The sequence below is a fragment of the Topomyia yanbarensis genome, chromosome 2, assembly GCF_030247195.1.
Source record: "Topomyia yanbarensis strain Yona2022 chromosome 2, ASM3024719v1, whole genome shotgun sequence".
In the NCBI taxonomy this organism is placed as follows: domain Eukaryota; kingdom Metazoa; phylum Arthropoda; class Insecta; order Diptera; family Culicidae; genus Topomyia; species Topomyia yanbarensis.
Genome location: NC_080671.1, coordinates 200460969 through 200483228, shown reverse-complemented (window position 1 = coordinate 200483228; position 22260 = coordinate 200460969). Strand labels below are relative to the sequence as shown.

General features: G+C 37.0%; 1 protein-coding gene across 2 annotated transcripts; it reads right to left on the bottom strand.

Annotated features, from left to right (window-relative positions):
- Positions 1–418: 418 nt before the first annotated feature.
- Positions 419–21660, bottom strand: LOC131682677 (uncharacterized). Of its 2 annotated transcripts, XM_058964345.1 has the most exons (6): positions 21630–21660; positions 21328–21533; positions 1492–1718; positions 1179–1430; positions 943–1126; positions 419–889 (listed from the first exon to the last, which is right to left on the bottom strand). In XM_058964345.1, the coding sequence occupies exons 1-6, from the start codon at positions 21641–21643 to the stop codon at positions 501–503; spliced, it is 1272 nt and encodes a 423-aa protein (XP_058820328.1). In that variant the 5' UTR covers positions 21644–21660; the 3' UTR covers positions 419–500. The 2 variants fall into 2 exon arrangements, with proteins under 2 accessions (XP_058820328.1, XP_058820329.1); XM_058964346.1 differs by lacking the exons at positions 21328–21533; positions 21630–21660 and adding an exon at positions 3651–3858.
- Between the last annotated feature and the right edge of the window lie 600 nt (positions 21661–22260).

Sequence of the window (22260 nt, the reverse complement as noted above, 5' to 3'; positions counted from 1 at the left end):
ATCGACAAAAAAACAATAACAGCTTATGAGAGCGTTATAGCTTTCATTTGAAATCAAGTTTGAGCGATTCTGTTCAGCCATCTCTGATAAAAGTGAGTGAGTTTTGAAAACACACACACACATACACACACAGACATTTGTCAATTTCAACGAACTGAGTCGAATGGTATATGAGACCTGGCCCTCCGGGCCTCGTTTGGAAAATCGGTTTTCAGAGTGATTGCATATCCTTTCTATATGAGAAAGGCAAAAAGAAGCAACCCTCCCGATGGCTGCCTGTCCAGAGTTCAAGTTGTTCGATAAAAATGTTCGAAAATTAATCGCGAACGACTTTCGTGTAATTGACTTTAGCATACATACCTAAATGTGGTATTCGGAAGTAAAACTCTACTAGTTATGATTAAAATACTAAGCCATATATTATTATAATTTGATTCATTTGAGCTATTTATGACAGTTAAGGATAAGTGCTAATCTACTACATTGTAATCATATTCTATTCATTTATCTTTCGAAACCTCAATTAGCTTACTTATTTCAGTTTCGCCAAATTCATACTCATTCACATTCTCCCGATATGCTCTAGGATTTTCCGTCTTTCGTTCAGCAAAATCCTTCAGTAACTGGTCTTTGGAAACTTGATCAAAGCTTTTGCCCTTTCCGAAGAAAATGTCTTCCGAATAAATACGATCCTTCCGACGATAGGTTCCGTGCAGTACATCCCATATGTAAATGTTGAAACCAAAATTTACATGAAAGTACTGATGGTGATTGTCGTGAAACATTGTATCCGGTTGCCATGGTTGCCACCAAAATGATTTGATATTTACTCCACTGTGATTCAGGATTCCATGAGCGTATGTGTAAATTTCCACGAAATAAAATGCAGCTGAAATTTAATAAAAGTATTAAATTTGCCCTAGACGACTGTGCAAATTATACCCCAATGTGTTGGAATTACAAATATCGGTAATAGCATGGTAAGCTGCACGTGCAAAATTTCGAAGGGATGAATCGCAGTTACAGAAAATGCAGTTGGCTGTTTGTAGGTGTGATGTAGTTTGTGGAAATTTTTGTATAACCACGGCCAGTGATATATCCGATGCAACCAATACGTTAAGTAATCCTACAAAGAATCTTATAAAACTATTCATCTAAATAATAAATGTAATCCTTACCTGATACAAGAAGATAACGATAATTTGAGCAAAGAACCACCACCAACCATACTCATCCCAACGATAGTACAAGGTGAGAAGCTTGCCATTGTTCATAGCATAGCAAGAGAGGATCCCGCTTAGAGAACTCATTATCAGCAAAGAAAACGATCCAACGAAAACCTCATGTAGCTCCAACTCGGGTGCCATAAATTTCTCGGGCTGACACTTCCATTCATGAGGCCTGTCACGTCGGTTAGTGTAGTAGTACCACTATCAAACGAAATTCATATGTTTGTAAATATTCCGTTAAGCACCCAATCATATTACTCACGTGAATAAACCCACCAGCACTGAAGTAGATTAGGAACGAACCTGTGATTGCCCAAATCAAGTAGTGCGGAAGGCCTTGCAAATTCAGGTATTCGAGTAGGTGATCCCATTTCACCTCCTCAGTTCCGTTCGTACTCGCTACTGTGTCGTTGAACCGCTTACTGCTACCTGGACCGGCTGCACCATTGATGTGTTTGACCAGATGTACGACAATCGCTATCCAGTCGCCTAAGTGGCAAGATAATATAAACAGGTTCAAATCAATAAAATGTGCACTCACAAACAATCAACGACACAGATAGCTGATATGCCAATAAAATTTGTCATTTAGGGACCGTCCCGAACAGGTGTTAAATCAAAATCTCATACCGAGTACTTAAAGATTATCGTGTAGCTTGAGCACACAAGTCAATATTCAGCTAATCAGTATTACTCGCGGTTGTATTTTTGATCCACGCCGTGAGAATGCTTACTCGCCGAGACGTAAATGTACTCCCTGGCCATATTTTTAAACGTAAGCTAAGAAACATAATCTTCGCTTTTTATTGCACTATTCGTCAATAAAACTTCTATATTCCTTTTGATGATTTACCATGTACACACATAGATGGCAGCATTGTAAAAACGAACACATTAAATTAAATAGGGGCCGTACACAAATGACATAGCTATTTTTCGGCGTTTTTCGACCCCTTCCTCCCCCCTCGTAGCATTTTGTCACAAAACTCTAACCTCCCCCTTTTAAATAACATAGCATTTCTGACACCCCCACCATCCCAACGCAACCGGGGGATGAAAAAAAAATGTTTTACAATTCTTTTAAATACATGTATTCACAAAATGTTTGATGACTTTTATCTACCTTTTCATTTTAATAGCAAATTGCAAACAAAATAAGCCCATTTCATGACAAATTTCGCGTTAATAATTTTGTTTTGAGTTTTATATGTCATGGAACGTGAACAAAAGATCTCTCAGTTAACGATTCTGCATCTACCTATGATTCTAAGAAGCATATATTCAACAAAATTACTGAATTTTGTTTGGTTGAATCCGAAGAGAAAGCTTAATTCAGCTAACAAACTAAATCTACTAGTTAGCAAGATTAGCTAGCTAATGTAGCAAGTTAAATCCGCATACACGCAAACTTACCACAGTAAAAATTTCATGAAAAGTAATTTGTGTGAATTTAAATTTATTTCTCTTGGGAATGGCGGAACATCAAATTGTTCTAATCAATGGGTTTTAATTCCCGTAAAAAATCTTAATGCTACGTCGCGCAACTTCTGACCCTATCCTCCCCCTCGTCACACTTCGTCACAAATTTAGTATACCCCCCTACCCCCCAAAATGCTACGTCATTTATGCATGGCTTCATACAGTGCAATGGTCAAATTGTACTCCAGAGTTGACAGGGAATGGAGAGGTCGTACAATCGAGTAGTAAAAGTAGTAGTAAAAAGTCACTAAATCCAAGCCTGTTTACTTTATAAACTATTCTCCGATGGCTAATCTGATCGACTCAGTTCGTAGAGCTCGGCAAATGTCTGTCTGTGCGTATGTATGTGTGTGCATGTATGTATGTGACCAAAAATATGCACATCGGTTAGTCGGAGATGGCCGAACCAATTTTCTCAAACCTAATGAAAGGTGCAACGTTCCCATAGGCTGCTGTTGAATTTCATTCAAATCCGACTTATGGTTTCAGCTCACTGGTTCCCAATCCAACTCACCTTAATCACTTTAGAACCCATCAGCGGAACCGGGAAAGTGGCTAAGTTCCTGAAGTGAATTCACATCTGCTACTTAGAAATGTCCAGATCATTAATTGTAAATCAAAGTCTCTTTGATCACATTAAGAACTGTTGTGGATCCCAGAAATTCGAGGAAATGGCCAAGTTCCAAAATTAGTTTCACATCTGTTTTTCATATATTGCTGACTCGATTCTCACATTCTTAGTCTTAAATGAAGGGGATAGTATTCACATTGATTGCTACTGAATTTTATTTGAACGAAGTATTGGTTCCGGAGTTGAGTAAAAGAATGCGATCACGAGTGAAATTTCCATGCAAAACATTTTTCCTTTATCTTATAGAAAGGTTATGCAATCACACTGAAAATCGATTGCTTAACAGTGGCCTGAAGGGCCGAAATTCATACCGTTCTGTGAAATCCAATGACTTCGGACACAAATCCCATGTCTCTCGATACAACTAACCTCTACGGACGGCTGCTGCACAACAAGGATGAAGATGGACTGTGACAAGCATAGATGCCAGGTGATACTTTGAAAAATCTGTGCGCGGCTCATTTAAAATTCTGTGTCTATCTGTGTCACGGAAAACGTACAAATTTGGCTGAAAACAAGAAGTGGTGACCTTTTTTTTGGTTATTGCGCGAGTCAAAAATTAAGCGCAAGGTAAAAATTTAGAAATCTGTGCTAATCTGTTCATTCTAGAAGAAAGCTGTGGAAATCTGTGCGTTAAAACAGAAAACTGTGGAAATCTGTGCAGCTTTTGCAATCTGTGCTTCATATTGAAAATCTGTGAAACACAGATAAATCTGTGCACCTGGAATCCCTGAGCATATTTGACATCCACTGCGCAATGGTAGTGCTGCCAACACATCAAGTATGCCATAAGCAAGAGGGTGAATGTTTTGGCGTTTCTTTGAAAAATGAGTGAAGCCAACATAAGCTGGCTTTCTGGCTCGGTTAGTTGTCAAAAATGACAGCGAACGCGCTTTAAGCAGCGTTCACATTGCTACGAGCCAATGTTGTTAACTCGACCTGAAACTTTTCGAATGCAAACAAACTTCATTTTGATGTGCTTAACTGGTACTCAGGTTATAAAAGCGTTCGGATTTTGTGGAGAAGAAACGATGCAAGAGAAAGCGTGAATTCTCATATATTGTTATTAATTACTTGTTTTGATTCCAACTTTTAAACAGTGTTATACAGTTCATGTGAACAGACCTTGAACGTTTGAAACGTAGCTAGCGCTACTGGCATTTGGTGGCAGCTTCAGGCAACAAGCAGTTTTCACGGGACTGGCCACCCACACTACTTTTACAGTAAACGGCAAGTTACGGCAGATAGCCTAGAACAACGATTCAATAGCCTACCGATCGCCAGCATCTAGTTTAACCTGCCTGTCCGCCATTTCGTTTACTGGGCATAAGCAACATTAGCGAGGGGTAAGGTACTAGGTAATTAAGTCTTCACCTCACACGTTCGACTCAATTCGTAGAGTTCATCAAATGTGTGAGTGCTTATGAGTGTGTATGTGTGTATGTACGTTACCATCAATCGCACATCGGTTACTCGAAGATAACCGAACCGATTTTCTCAAACTTAGTCTCAAATGAAAGGCATCGGTTGCTATTAAATTTATTTCTGATACGATATCCAGTTCCGGAGTTACTGGATGATAAGAGCGGTAATACAGTAAATCCCCATATAAACTGGAACCACCATGGTACCTAGATGATGCAAAACGAAATTGGTTTTAAATTACATAGATTTACAGTCCAGTAGTCGCTTTGATCACATTCGCCACCTAGGACGGTCCTAGGAGACCTTGCCAATGTTCACAGTTAATTTCACAGGTATTCCCCATAAAATTCCTGATCGATGTCCACCATCTTCCAAATTTGAAATGATTGATGCAATGCTTCAATTGGCTGTTGTTGAATTTCATCCCAATATTACTTTAGTTTGCTAGTGTGATCCCATGGGAATTTCCCTTATACCTGTTCCATCATAACTTTTAAAAGGTTTAAAACCACAAAATGATTATTGCAACCACGGCAAAAAAAAAACTAATTTTGACCGAAGTTCTGGCAACATTTCTCACTCCGACTGCCAAATGAACTTTGTGTAGTTTTGATTTCGAGTTATTAGTGGATACGCGAAAGTATCTCGATTACAAAGTATGTTCGTTGTGCTGCTATAATACGGAGCTGAATTCTTATGCATCCGAAATATGTAGTTATTAATAACATTCATAAATAATTGCACAATTAGTTGTTAGATTTGATACATCGAGACATTTAATTTAGTAACGCTCAACTATTTGCAAGAAAATATGAATCAAGTTTGAACAATTTCGATTTTTGGCCTATTTTGTTCATTTCTTTTTATATACGATTTAAATGAGGTATCGTTTTAGGGCGCGTGTGGAAACCACGTCACGTATTTGGTTACGCGTCATAATTACTTTACTCGCTCCACTCTCGGTAACACGATGATTTTTTATGACTTCAAATTGACCTATTTTCCTTTCTCATATAGAAAGGTTATGCAATTGCTCCAAACATCGACATTTTAACCAAGGCCCGGATAACCGAGTCTCACATACACACCAAAAAAATCAGAATTTTATCTTTGACATAATTGCAAACATGACACAAGTTAACAAACCGTATTTCACGAAATGACGATACATAACCTTGTTCCGTTTAATTTTAGATGATACATATACTTTACATATGCAATGACTTAAAATTACAATTATTACCATTCAGAACAAACACCATATGAAGAGTAAAATTAAGTGATTTACGAAATTCAACGTGTTGTAAATTTAAAATCCAACGCAAAACTAAGTCATTTTTGATGGTCGTATGTGTCAGGGTCAGGAGACGTGAGTTTACATGTACCATTCGACTCAGTTCGACAAGATCGGAAAATGTTTGTGTGTGTATGTTTCTGAGAGATGGCTGGACCGATTTACACAAACTTACTCTTGAAGGAAAGATACAACCTTCTCATCGGCTGCTATCGATTTCGGTTCGATTGGGATTCCGGTTCCGGAGATACGGCTTGAAAAGTGCAGCCACACAGCAATTTTTAATTCAAACTGGTACCACTATCACCATTATCAAAATGATTCAAAATGTATTAAAATGGGTGCAAATTCAAATTTAATTTTTTTTTGTTTCAAGTGTTTCACTAGCTCATCAAGCTCGTAGCTGGCGAGCCATTGTGTATAAGTGCAAAGTGTACTAAGAATGTAATAAACCATGCCATTATATTGAATATTACCTGCCATGGAGTCATAGTTTTGAGCAATGAGAAAGGCACAATTTTACCGCTAGGTGGATTAGGTTTTTCAATTTAATATTACCGTGGCTGTTTCGAAACATTTTCGCAAACAATTTTTGGTGTTTGGACCATTTGGGCATAAAGTATCCTTCCTATACATGGTGTGTTCATTAACCTCCTCCAATATTGATTTCTTTTCTTGTATATAATAGTTATGTCATGTATAATAAAAATATAATACATACATTTAAAAGTTTACAATGAATATAAACAACGATGAAATCCTAGTGTTTATCATTAAGAAAGGCACAATTACACCGCTAAGTGAATTAAAACAGGTTTTATTGTATAGGGTTTGTGGAAATTATAGCTGAACCAATTAATAAAACATAGTGTGTTGTTTGTTTTGTTAATTATTGTGTTATAGTGATCTATGAATGTCATTTTGGAATACTTAATTACTCCTAGATCTCTTATTCTATCACACTTTTCTACTTGTTGATTTCCCAATAAGATTCTCATGTTCGGTATATCATTCCTTCTACTCAATGTTATGGAATTACATTACAGTTTCAGAAATATTACAAAATGTGTAAAATATTTTTACTTCATTTTGAAATGTTTGAAAGTCTTCACAATTTCTTATTTCTAGAAAAAGTTTCATATCATCAGCATATATAAGAACTTTTGCACTTATTGTAAACAAACAAAACAGAGAATAGCGGACCCATATGAGAACCTTGAGGGACTCCTGATGTAACTTGAATTGGGATTGATTTTATCCCTTTAAATCTAACAGCTTGTTCACGATTTGTATGATATGATTGTACCCATGTAAGGAGTTCCTACTTTTTCCAATTTAAAAAGTAGCATGGGTATGTCGATCCGATCAAATGCTTTGCTAAAATCTGTATAAACAACTTCTACGTGATTTCCGTTATTCATTGCTGTTAATGTGTAGTTAATGAACACGAGTAGATTTGTACTTGTAGAACACCCATTGGAAGAACCATGTTGCATATGGGTGATTCTTGATTTGGTGAACTAAATGTTCATTCACAATCGACCCGAAAATCTTGGGTATGCTCGAGATGATAGCTATCCCACGATAATTAACCTAGTATACACGTATAGAATATATTCGTAAATCGCTACAAATTAGTTTCGTACAGACAAGTTTCATAAAATATACGAATTTGTCGTACATATGATGAATCATTCGAAATTCTATTCAAACACTTTTTTTTTGTTACTAATTTGTTCCAAAATTGCACTATAAAACAGAATAAGCACGCCGTTGGAAAGGTCTATTTTTTTCTTTCTAGGACTGTTCAAAAGTGGTTTTGTGTTGTGTTACACTGGTTTTACTACTACCACTTAATTCAAAAAAATTTCGAGGACATGAAAGTGCAATATATATATATATATATATATATATATATATATATATATATATATATATATATATATATATATATATATATATATATATATATATATATATATATATATATATATATATATATATATATATATATATATATATATATATATATATATATATATATATATATATATATATATATATATATATATATATATATATATAGTTTTTTGGTTCTTTTTAATTACTCTGAGCTTTCGGCAATCTATATTTTTGTTTGGATTTTCTTTGGAAGCAGTTGTGCTGATGCTTTTGTTCCTAAACCGCTCATATCAGTCGTAATTTGACCGGTGAGCTCGCAGTTATTGAAGATGCTGGTCCCTTCTTTAAATCATGGAAGAATTAGTTCAATTTTTATATAAAAAGCTTCACTCGCGTCTTTGGTTTGGGGCGGATATGCTATGCGCACTTTTACCCCACTGTCAGTTTTTTAACGTATTCAATTGTTACGAAAATTACTGAATTTTTTTCATCAAATCAAATACCTCTCGCAACGAACCATATTTTGAAGATTTTTAGGGTACTGTAGTTATATAGATCCTGATTTATTCAAACAGCCAATTTATGATTCCCAAAATTCATAAAATAATATCAAATCAGCGAAAAATGGTCCTTCCCCCTTAATTTCAAGCCACTTTATTCAAACCTTTCATGCTTATATGTGCGATTAGTTGACTTAATGATACACTAAATCCATACAGAGTTGCCAGGTTCTAGCGCTTGTGTGCTTCTAAAAGTCCTATGCCCACTTTTGCACCACGCGCACTTTTACCCCACCTTACTGTACGGAAATGCGTTTCATCCCATCTCCCTCTATCATCACCTCCAATTATACCGTTTTGAATGGGAAGGTAGCAGATTTCAAATCCTTTGGATCTTGCAGTTGCTTAATCAGGAAAACAATAAATGCCACCCTTAATTTTCAGATAAGAGGGCTCGAAAAACCTTCGCTGATGAAATAAAAAAATAATTGGTGAGCCTAAAAATCGATTCAGTACACAGAGTAGTTCGGGACATGGTTGCTGCCCGAACATTATGTGAGTTAATCTAATTATTTCGGTTAAGTTTATCTGCATCTCAAAAAATCAAGAAACCAAATTCATGAAATATGAAATGATATAAGCAACAAAAAACAAATCTACCCATAACTAATGCAAAATGCATTTATTTCTGCTTATAATACGATGAAATAAATAATCTGAAAAATTAAACGAACTGTTCGAAGAAAAGTATATGAAAGAAGTTCGCTGGAGTAAAATTAAGTACACCATAAACTTTGCCTTTCATAACCATATGCAGCTCCAGCCAACTGACAAAGGGGGGGGGGGGGGGGGAACACCTTTAATGTAGTGTCAAATAGTTGGACAAATCACACCATCCTTGAATGCAATCACTATTTCTTTCTCTACTACTACAAACAGCACGTGGTGATTATTTTTGTGTAGTTTCTATTGGGCAATCTGAAACGTTTTGCTATAGCAGATCTGTTAGCGATACAAGTAATTACATCAACTCAATGAATTTTCAATTTACTTTTACTGACTGCACGAATAGAAATTCTGCTTGATGTAATGGAGCAATTTTTCTAGCCTAACACCACATATAAATTCTGCATCCTTGAAGAACAGCGTTTACAGTGAAGTACCCATATTGCTTCCTTGTGTGACTGATCTAGGCAATTAATTAAACTCATCCCTTAAGGTCGCCCTAGCTTCCATATTGGAGTCAGTAGTTTCAAGAAAACCGTAGAAAACGAAATATGAGAACAACTATCAAGTCCAAGTAAAAGTGTTGATTCAACCACATTCATTAAAGATCAGCCTATTGAGAAGCATTGTTTCTCGATCGTTGGCCAGTTAATGAAAAATCAATATCTTACCGCAGTTTTTGAAGGGTTTGTACATCAGGCTCAATCTTAGTTGAAATGCTTATAGATTTCACACAAGCAAGTTACTTAAAACAATTGACCTTTGGTTTATTCGTCAAAGATGTATGCCATCATGGTAAAAAAAACTCTACGCTGAAATGAGCGGCGAATCCATTTCCGAGAAGATGTAATCAACCTAACAGTAGCCCAAACAACAAAAACCTATTTTAATCCACCTAGCGGTGCAATTGTGCCTTTCTCAATCATGAATCACGAGAATGTGAAAATTTTGAAAAAGAAAAAACAGCCATGGTAATATTGAACTGAAAAAAGGTGCGAAATCGGCAAAGTCCCAAAAAGTCGATTCTTATAAAAAAAAATTTTTCGAGATAACATAAAATCTCGACGTTTCATGCATTTTAAAGATGTTTGGCATCAAAAATACGAATTCGATTTCTGAAATTTCATGAGGTCCCCCCTTTGAAAAAAAAATTTGAGTTCCGGCTTATATGGGAATTTCATATGTGACCGGACGATTTAGTCTATATTTCCGGACCCATACAAGCGATCCGTGCGAAATTTTATTGACATCTATGGGGATATTATAGCTATCATTTGGGACTAAGTTTGTGAAAATCGGCCCAACCATTTTCGGGAAACTGATGTGAGTTCGTAAATTTTGAAAGATGGCCGCTTTTCCCGGGCACTTCCGGAACCGTCTATGGTGGTCAATGTAGTCAACGAAAGTTTGGTTGGCCGTCGGTGACCTAGAACAGCAAATTTAAGTTGTTTGAGAGACATTTTAGCGAAATTTTTACCTTTTTTGCTTTCATCGGAGTATCGGTTTGAATCACAATTTGCTATGTGATCGCACGCCACAACTCCGGAACCGGAAGTCGGATCGGGATGAAATTAAATAGCCATTTACGGGGACGCAATACCTTTCATTTGAGGCCAAGTTTAGTCGAATCGGTCTAGCCATCTCCGAGAAACCGATGTGACTGTTATTCTGAATTTAGATACTTCCGCCGGGGCTTCCGGAACCGAGGATGGTGGCCAATGTGGCCAAATAGACTTTGAATGGATGTTAGTGACCTAATACTACAAATCGAAGCAGTTGTGGTCATATTTTGGAAAATTTTTCGCCTTTATACATTCATTGCAGAATTTATTAAAATCGACATTTTCTGCGTGTTCGTACTTATCACCCTGTAATTCCGGAACCGGAAGTCGGATCCATTAGAAATTCAATAGCAGCCTATGGGAACGTTGCACCTTTCATTTGAGACTAAGTTTGTCAAAATCGGTTCAGCCATCTTTGAGAAAAATGAGTGACATTTTTGGTCACATACACACACACATACACACACACATACATACATACACACATACATACACACACAGACATTTGCCGAACTCGACGAACTGAATCGAATGGTATATGTCACTCGGCCCTCCGGGCCTCCGTTAAAATGTCGGTTTTCAGAGCAATTGCAATACCTTTCTATTGAGAAAGGCAAAAAGGTGCGAAATCGGCAAAGTCCCAAAAAGTCGATTTTCATAAAAAAAAATTTTTCGAGATAACATAAAATCTCGACGTTTCATGCATTTTAAAGATGTTTGGCATCAAAAATACGAATTCGATTTCTGAAATTTCATGGGGTCCCCCCTTTGAAAAAAAAAAGTGAGTTCCGGCTTATATGGGAATTTCATGTGTGACCGGACCGTTCAGTCTATATTTCCGGAACCATACAAGCGGTCCGTGCGAAATGTTACAGACATCTGTGGGGATAATATAGCTATCATTTGGGACTAAGTTTGTGAAAATCGGCCCAACCATTTCCGAGAAACTGATATGAGTTTGCTAGTTATGAAAGATGGCCGCTTTTCCCGGGCACTTCCGGAACCGTCTATGGTGGTCAATGTAGTCAACGAAAGTTTGTTTGGCCGTCGGTGACCTAGAACTGCAAAGTTAAGTTATTTGAGAGACATTTTAGCGAAATTTTTACCTTTTTTGCTCCCATCGGGGTATCGGTTTGAATCACAATTTGCTATGTGATCGCACGCCACAACCCGTAACTCCGGAACCGGAAGTCGGTTGGGGATAAAATTTAATAGCCATTTACGGGGACGCAATACCTTTCATTTGAGGCCAAGTTTAGTCGAATCGGTCTAGCCATCTCCGAGAAACCGATGTGACTGTTAGTCTGAATTTGGATACTTCCGCCGGGGCTTCCGGAACCGATGATGGTGGCCAATGTGACCAAAGAGACTTTGAATGGCTGTTAATGACCTAGTACTACAAATCGAAGCAGTTGTGGTCACATTTTGGAAAAATTTTCACCATTATACATTCATTGCAGAATTTCTTAAATTCGACGTTTTCTGCGTGATCGTACTCATCACCCTGTAATTCCGGAACCGGAAGTCGGATCCATTAGAAATTCAATAGCAGCCTATGGGAACGTTGCACCTTTCATTTGGGACTAAGTTTGTAAAAATCGGTTCATCCATCTCTGAGAAAAGTGAGTGAGATTGTGTTCGCGTACACACACACAGACGCACATACACACACACATACATACACACACACATACATACACACACACAGACATTTGCCGAACTCGACGAACTGAATCGAATGGTATATGTCACTCGGCCCTCCGGGCCTCCTTTAAAAAGTCGGTTTTCAGAGCAATTGCAATACCTTTCTATTGAGAAAGGCAAAAAGGTGCGAAATCGGCCAAGTCCCAAAAAGTCGATTTTTATAAAAAAAAATTTTTTCGAGATAACATAAAATCTCGACGTTTCATGCATTTTAAAGATGTTTGGCATCAAAAATACGAATTCGATTTCTGAAATTTCATGAGGTCCCCCCTTTGAAAAAAAATTTGAGTTCCGGCTTATATGGAAATTTCATATGTGACCGGACGGTTTAGTCTATATTTCCGGAACCATATAAGCGATCCATACGAAATTTTATAGACATCTATGGGGATATTATAGCTATCATTTGGGACTAAGTTTGTGAAAATTGGCCCAACCATTTCCGGGAAACTGATGTGAGTTCGTAAATTTTGAAAGATGGCCGCTTTTTCGGGCACTTCCGGAACCGTTTATGGTGGTCAATGTAGTCAACGAAAGTTTGGTTGGCCGTCGGTGACCTAGAACAGCAAATTTAAGTTGTTTGAGAGACATTTTAGCGAAATTTTTACCTTTTTTGCTTTCATCGGAGTATCGGTTTGAATCACAATTTGCTATGTGATCGCACGCCACAACCTGTAACTCCGGAACCGGAAGTCGGATCGGGATGAAATTAAATAGCCATTTACGGGGACGCAATACCTTTCATTTGAGGCCAAGTTTAGTCGAATCGGTCTAGCCATCTCCGAGAAACCGATGTGACTGTTATTCTGAATTTAGATACTTCCGCCGGGGCTTCCGGAACCGAGGATGGTGGCCAATGTGGCCAAATAGACTTTGAATGGATGTTAGTGACCTAATACTACAAATCGAAGCAGTTGTGGTCATATTTTGGAAAATTTTTCACCTTTATACATTCATTGCAGAATTTATTAAAATCGACATTTTCTGCGTGTTCGTACTTATCACCCTGTAATTCCGGAACCGGAAGTCGGATCCATTAGAAATTCAATAGCAGCCTATGAGAACGTTGCACCTTTCATTTGAGACTAAGTTTGTCAAAATCGGTTCAGCCATCTCTGAGAAAAATGAGTGACATTTTTGGTCACATACACACACACATACACACACACATACATACATACACACATACATACACACACAGACATTTGCCGAACTCGACGAACTGAATCGAATGATATATGTCACTCGGCCCTCCGGGCCTCCGTTAAAAAGTCGGTTTTCAGAGCAATTGCAATACCTTTCTATTGAGAAAGGCAAAAACGGTCGGAGCCTGGGCTCGCTTGTTGTAGGCCCGCTGGATGGATGTGTTTGGTCGACGAAGAGACTTATTACTTTTTTTCGAAGATGAAATATCGAAAAAAAATATTTAGCAAGGAAACTTCCTGTGGCAAGGAAACCAGTATTAGCTGCCCCGTGATGGTCCAGTTTCGTTATGAACAGATCTACTCGGCTGCCATAACAGTATGCTGAATTCACGAAGTTGTCCACAGTTGCGTCCAGTAGATACATGTTGGAGGATAATGAAGAGGAAACTGAAGATGAAGGGAGCAGTCACAACGGTTGGATGAAGAATTGGTGGAATTAGCTTGCCAAGACCGTGACTGAAGAAGATGTGCGACAAAGTCTCTCGAGAGGCGGGTAAAAACACACGCATTTGAAAGTGCCCCATTTTTAAATGATCTAGCCTTTAATACGTGGTATCTTGGACCTGTCGATATTTTTGACATGTGCTAACTTGAAATCGTTCTAAAATATTCGAAATTAAGATATCGGAAATATTCCCAATTGCAAGTTTATTTTATGCTATTCATTCCGCACTGAATTAGAAATGAGTATGAAATAAGAAATTTGAGAAACTGCATGAATGAAATCAACGAGTATCAAACAAAAGTATCAATTTAACAATTAAGCACCTCATACGTCATAATTTCAATTTTTTGCGCAAAATATTTGAAAAAATATGCAAATATTGTTGAGATTGCCCCCTGGTTAAAGGTTTTATATGTTTTGGACACAATTAAATCCCTTTACAGAAAATCACAAAATTGTCTAATTCACTGATAATTTTCTAGACATTTGCCTCAACAGTACTATAACTGGTAGTCTTGCACTTCATCGATTACAACGAATTATGTATCCTGAAATAACTCAATCTTTAAAATCAGTAGTAAAGTTTGCTCTAACTCGGCTGGCCAAGGGTACTGTAACCACAAAACAACTAATTTAATATTTTATTTACTTGTATATTGTGCGAAATCAAAGAAAAATGTATTATATTCCTGCAATGTAAAACTACACCGTTGATGTTAATGTTAAGTATTGACGAACCAATTCTTCTATTCGGTCACCTAAAAGGTGCATGTCTGAATCTTGCTTGGGACGATTTTTTCACATAATTGCTCCCATTTAAGTCATTAGCAAAATATTCGAACTTGCGTCAAAATCTAAAAAAATGAACGTTCAAAATCATGATTTTTTATCAGATTTTGTGTGCTTAACAAGTATTCTGATCATCAAAGCATGTTTAAGGTGTCACTTACTTTGAACAATATTTTGTATTTTACCAGAAGATTTTTCTTCTAAGGATGCACCTTTTTTGATTACGCGATTTTAGATTCAACTGCTTTTTAGCGGGACTACTTTTTTCGAACTCAAAGCTGGTAGATACTAGAAACCCTATAATCAACAATAAATCAACAAAGTATCCTCAGCTTTCTACATTGAATTCTCCCTTCTACCACATCTCGAACACAATTCACTGTACAGCAGCCTTATGCAAAAGTATGGTTTTTCTGATCCACTCTTTCGAATTTCAAGACTTCTTTCTCTTATGACATTCCGTCTTCTTCTTACTCTCACCAGCCAATCACAATTCTCACCAGCGATTCGTGCGAATGGTGCGTAAAATTATGTTCTAAATCGGTGTTCGTTATTATGTAAAAATATATTAGCAAATCGAAACTAGAAGTGACGCCAAAAATTAATTATGTCGGCACATACCGAATAATAGAAACTAATCGGAACTTAGCTTGTGAATCATTCTCAAATAATCATATTTTCCAGTCGTTGTAGATACTTTGAGATTTAAAACAAGATCGTTGTAATTATTTTCGACCCCTTAGTTAAAAAAATATTTCGTTTAGTGCGACGGCAATTATTCATAACCATTAAAATATACTACCACATTGCTGGTCGATATTTTGAAATGGGCACTTATATAGAAAGGTTTGGTCATGGTAAAACTGTGCGGTAAAGTTTATTTCCAGTTTGTTAGATTGAGAACAAAGCAGTTATTAGCAGGAACTCAAACTAAACCCTATCTTGAATACAGTTCAAGATAACATGGAGGCTAAACCGAACTTAGATATCTCATATGAGGTCCACTTAGCGGATCGTCAGATATGGGATGTAGGGGGTCCTATACTACCTCAAGGTACAATATCATTCTATAGGGATGGTTCTAAAATGGGTGAGCTGACTGGCTCGGGAGTCTACGGACCAAGAAGCGATGTCAATGGCAAAGTGGCCTACAGATTTCCAGACAGAGGTATATGCAACATACACCTGCTCGGAGGTCTGTAGGAAACGAAACTACAGGCATACAAAAATCGCAATCTTATCGAACAGCCAAGCAGTACTGTTGGCATTAAGGTCGTCGAAATCTCCAAAGTCCAAACTGGTTTGGGAGTGCATCTCATATTTGCAACAACTGGCAACTCGAAATAAAGTAATGATATTCTGGGTACCGGCCACCAAGGAATCGATGGTAATGAAGTGGCCGACGAATTAGCCGAGCGTAATTCATCAAACATGTTTGTTGAACCAGAACCATTTCTAGGCATATCTACCTGTGCCATCAAACTAGAACTTTCTAGTAAACTACTGGCGTAACGTAAAAGGCATTCGACAAGCCAAGAAATTAGGGTTGCCACCTCTGGAGAGGCTTTGACCCGGAGATTTTCACTGATCGGGGGATGGTGGATTTTGAGTGGAACGAGACAGAAATTGGAATCAAAGCGATTGCTCGGCATTTTAGAGCACTTTAATCGCTTTTAATTACTACGTTAAAGTAAAGCTGTAATTTTTTGACGGTTGAGAACGGTTTTATCGGTTTAATGTGCTGTAGTATTTCACTTCCCCGACTAAGTGCCAAGAATACAAAAGCACCAGCTACTCTCACTGTAGAGGATAAGTTGAACGAGCATTGCTCTCCTCCACAACTAACAGGAAAAGGAGAGAAAGGGAGGCAGAGCTGCGGCATCACACTATGTGGTGTCGGTTATTTATCACCAACAAATTTTCATTTCGCAACAAAGGGGCAAAACTCACCTCCCTAGCCCAGTTAAGGATCGCTGCCGGAGTAGCAACAACACCGGAAGAACTCGTTTGATGTTTACCTAGTCAGTTGGATTAGAACAAATCTGCTAGACCTTAGTGCAGCTGGTGATAAGCACCACTATGAGTGAAATTATTTGGTAAAATTGCAACAAAAAAACTTTTTACACCATTTTGAACGACTTAGTGGAATGCAACATTTCTATTGTACACATGACGAAATATTACTTTCCTTAACCCTCCGGAAGTCGCGCATATGGCTTACCGAACGAGCAGCCGCTGCACAGTGGTCCCCCCATAGGCCAATAATACAAAAAAAATATTTCGGCAAAGGCGTGTTGTTATCTTGTGATTATATCGTTCTGAATGTATATTTTATAGTTTCATGATGAATTTTGTCAAAAATGAACTGGTTTTCTTCGTATGTAGAAGAATGCATAGGGTGGTTCGTTATTTACCGATAATGTAAATAATATCGATAATCGATTGCTTGCCAGAAAAATGTTTTTGTCCATCTGTAATCTTTAATATTCATATTTTTTCAGATAACACTACTATTAGCTGTGTATTGAATGATACATTTCGATTTTTGGAGTGTAAGGAGAGCAGGAAAATGGGTTTATTTGCATATGAAATAGAAAAATTATCCTAAAAAATTTCAATATGACTTTAACTAACTTTGTCCCTCGATATCCTTCCCGAACTTCTTTTCAAAATGGTCGTTAGGCAGTCCAGTTCCACTTAAACTAGGATTCAGCTGCGCATCTCTGCGCCCAGACTGCCTAGAGAATTTAAGATGTTGCATATGTTTAACAAGATAATGCAAGACGAAAAACTGTATATCACATTGTCAAATTATATTTCGTTAATAATTACTGCTGATATCGAAACTATTTAGCTTAATATTTATTTTCCCAAAATTTCTTATCAATCGAATCATTAGAACTTGAGTTATATTAATTTATTTGACATTTTTCTTTCAAACTCATGTTTTTGCGGAATATTTAATGTACGAAGCAAATGTCTCACTCCACTTCGTATTACAACTACGTTCTCAAGTGCGTTAAAAATGTCCAATGCAATTAATATTCACGAATAAACTTGAAATCATAAACTATATCTCGTTTCTCCATTTTAAAATAGTTGGTACTCTAACGAAGGTTTTTTTTATTATGGGATAATTTTTACAATACAATTCTTATTCACGAAAACCATAATTTTACAGGAAAAAATGCACGATTTATTTAAAATTCTTTCGTTAACTTGCTATAATAATTACGAACAACATTTGCAGATTGGTCTGTGAGTTGGTTCACGAGATATCATGCTCACCGAAAACGATATCATAATATTTGCGTTCAGGTGCAAAAGTTACAATTCAGAGAACTTCCAATGAATAACTATTCATTTTTTACCAGCGTAGCACAACTTGTACTATTCGAAACCAAAAAAAAATCTGGAACAAAAAAAAATTTAATGTGAACCTTAATGTGATAAGAAAAACCGTATCACACTGTTAGGTGGATATAATTGATTTTATATTGCGAAATTTGAATTCAGCTACCCAAATTTACTATAGAAATGTAGTTTTGTATCAAAATTTGCATTGAATAGATTTTTGACCGCCTCCCTCAAGGAATGGAACCACTGTGCGCTGGTACCCTAAGACGATTTCGCTAGCGCAGAGCGCGACTGCCGGAAGGTTAATTTGTAGTAATTTTATTTGTTTTTCATTTTCATTGCTTTGTGAAAGAAATTATTAATATTTGGTGAACTAATCTTCGCCACCTTGAAACGAAAGGTTAGTCTGGCAAAATAAATCTGAACCAGAGTAATAGTTAACTTAGACTTTTTAAATATTTTGCAACGAATCAATAAATTTCAAAAAAAATTCAACCTATGCTTCTTCCCACCAAACCCGGAGAAATTGATGTAAAACCCGGAGACCCGGAGATCGCTCCCGAAAACCGGAGTCTCCGGGTCAAACCCGGAGGGGTGGCAACCCTACAAGAAATTCATATATCCAGATACAACAAGAACCAAAAAACTAATGCATCTAAAAAAGGTTTGCGTATAGTCACAGGTTTATTTACGGGACATTGTCCTGCTAAGTATCATCTGAAAATAATTCAATATTAATTCTTCAAAAGGGCTAATGAGATTTTTGTAAACAAACTTATTTCGCTCATTATTCTGCTGCCGAGTTGAATTTCATGAAAAATACACATGAATCAACATCTTTACCCTTGGTATAATCAATTTCAAATGCTTTCTGTGTTGAAAGTATAACAAATTAAGAGAAATCAGCAAAACAAAAGTTTGTTTACATATCTTATTAGCCCTATTCAAAAGTTGATATGGAATTGGCAAAAGTCAAGATCACATTTGTCGATTCTGTAACTACGAGTCCATGAGCCCCGGAACATATTCTCTGCCATTGTGCAATACTGTTTCTTCGAAGGGAGCGATTCTTGTGAAGGATCCTTAGCTACATTAATAATGTACTACCCGGTTGGGACGGCACATGTGGAGTGGACAAACAAACAACTCGCTAGCAACTACATTGGATTCGAGTTACTACATTTACCGTAGGTGAGTTCGTTATCCTTTCAAATTTTCACTCGTCACAATATATTCCATAAAAATTGCATGTAGCTTCTGAGTGCCCTGTCTACAAACATTTCTATCCAGCGTATATTGAGCAGTCGGAGACAAATAACTACAACTTTAATGTCACGATTTGTGTTTACTTATACTGCGTCATTCTACTCATGAGACCGGATAGGTTTCTAGAGGCGATGGCAGTTTGATCCTCACAAAGTTTTAACTCTAGGTTAGATATACTCATTATCAAAAGTTGTGCTTGGTACCGAAAACAACGGTACTTATTTTTTTCAGGATCGTCATTTCGCTTATGTTGGGACTGTACTAACGCAAGAACTTAGTCAACCGGTGACAAGACACAATGTTCTGTAAAGCTCGAAACCTGTATTAAAAATATGTCGGCATTTTCCGAATTTTCGATACCCGTACTAACAGTACCACAACCCTAATGGAAACAATATTTTACTTATTACTAAAAGATTCGTTACCGAATTTAATGAATTTACTTTCACTTGGTTAAATGACGTGGTACAAAGAAAAGAATCGCCTTGTTGACCATTGCTGAAATATTAGCATATTGAAGTAGGGAAATACAAATATCTTTTTACCAAAACAGCTTCTGGTTGAATAGGGGGGCACGTGCCCCTCCCTGGAGCCGCCAGTGTTCATAACACAAAGCTCAATGTTTAGGACATAACTCGAGATCAACTCAAAATAATGGAATTTCAAAACAATCGATATTTTATCGCGGTCTTTAGTGACTAAAGAGGGAAAAATTTAAGCCACTTTCCCGTACAATGTAAATGATTTCTTAAATCACGAAAACTTCGCAAAAGAAATAATAAGAATACTATTTGTTTAAAGTACAAAGCATAAAAATCGACTGAACCACTGAGTTTTTGTGAAACATACCATCTCTAATTCCAGTTTTGTTTCATTATTATTTTATCCAGCGGATTGCAGATAATATCAGTATGACCTTTACATTTCGTACAAGTCTTATTTAAGCTGAACATTGCCAGTAAGAAGATGTGACTGAAATAAAAGCGGCTGTAGCGAAAGCTGGTAATTTATTGAATTAATATATTATCAATTGTAGAAAGCTATGTCACATTTGGTTTTTCATTCCACCTAAAAAAATTCGTTTAGAAAATGAGCTCGAGTTGTCGATGAATTTCACAAAGACCTTCAAACACCCAGACAAAGGATTCAACTGCTCACCTAAAGGGTCAAATAAAATTCTCCGTCACTAATGGAGCATTAAAGTCCCGTGTTTAATGTCTGCCAAATCATGGATTGCTTCCTGTAGCAAGCGAGGCAATATTGTCACAACTTTAACACCTTTAAAATTGGTTCAGACGCTACGTCAGTAACACAACACTCTGTTTCACCACTAACCCATTATATCCTAGCGTATAAAATTTCATACTCAAAGCCATCCATGGTTAAATGCGTGTGCTTTATTTTTACACCAATAGGAATATCTCACATCGGATTTAATTGTTTGATAAGAGAATTGTCGATTTTTGTCGTTTCATATTCTTGAACTGTGTATAATTCAGGCAAATGCCAGTTGAAAAGTAAGTAACATATTTCATTGTATTTAATTGGCGAAATTAGTGCTTATAATTCCATTGCGTGACAAAACTTTACCAAAGGTTTAAAATAAGTGTTGTTTATTCAAAAATATTTAACCGCCTGAAATATAATACATAAAATATTTTTATTATCAAAACCATTTGCTTAAATCTACAATCCCACAGTGAAACGTGTAAGATAGAGACAAAAAGCCGACACGACAGAATTATTGAAAGGAAAAATAACAACTATCCTGTATTTGAAAATTATTTGAAGTAAGCACTGTTCACCGCAATACCTTTGATTGTTGATGCCATCAAAACCACAGAGAATGTGATCAATGTATTCCGCATATACTCGGGTAACTTAATCCAAAACTTATCCACTATGAAGGCATATCGCTCAATCCATTTTACACCTTCTATCATTGGATTTTTGAACAATTTCGATTCACATTCTTCCTTCTCGAACTCCTTAGTGGCTTCTATATATTTGTTACTATTCCTTTATGAAACGAAATAAACCAAATTATTTTTTATTAACACTAAACTGAATTAATGCTCATAGTGGTTCGCAAAAAAAACTAGAAATGGCCCTTACATTGCACGAAACATGCATCTCTATATTGCTTTGAAAAAATACTCAGATTAGCCAACACGCTTGGTGCTTTTATATACGTTAACTTTTTCTGATAATCTCAGATAATGGGTTTGGTCAAATTCTGTTTCATACTCTCGGACCAGCCAATTGCTAGGTACGTATTTGGCAGAGGTAACAACGGTAGAATAACGACTTTTAACTAGTGACGTATAACCAGTATTGCTATGTTCGTTCGATAGCGTGAAATACTCTTTTCTCATTCACGAGAAACATCGAGAAACCAATTGCAACCCGCACTCGACGGTGTTTAAAAAGCCTGTGATTGTACAGAGGGTAAAGTCCTAGGATCATACACCACTCATCGTGTGAAGGAGCCCCAACCTAGAGGGATTGTCTGTGATCGTAGCACTATCACGCACAATTGTCATGTACGCTAACAAGCGTTGAAACAGACGTCGAAAATTCTACAAAGAGATTGCAGTGGCATAACTTTGCTTTTCTTTCAAAGGTATCATTAACCCTCCGGAAGTCGCGCAAATGGCTCACTGAACGAGGACCCGCAGGTGCCCTATGGCGATTTCGCTAGATTTTCAAAGCAGCATGCACTCAGTGCACTAGCGCGACTGCCGGA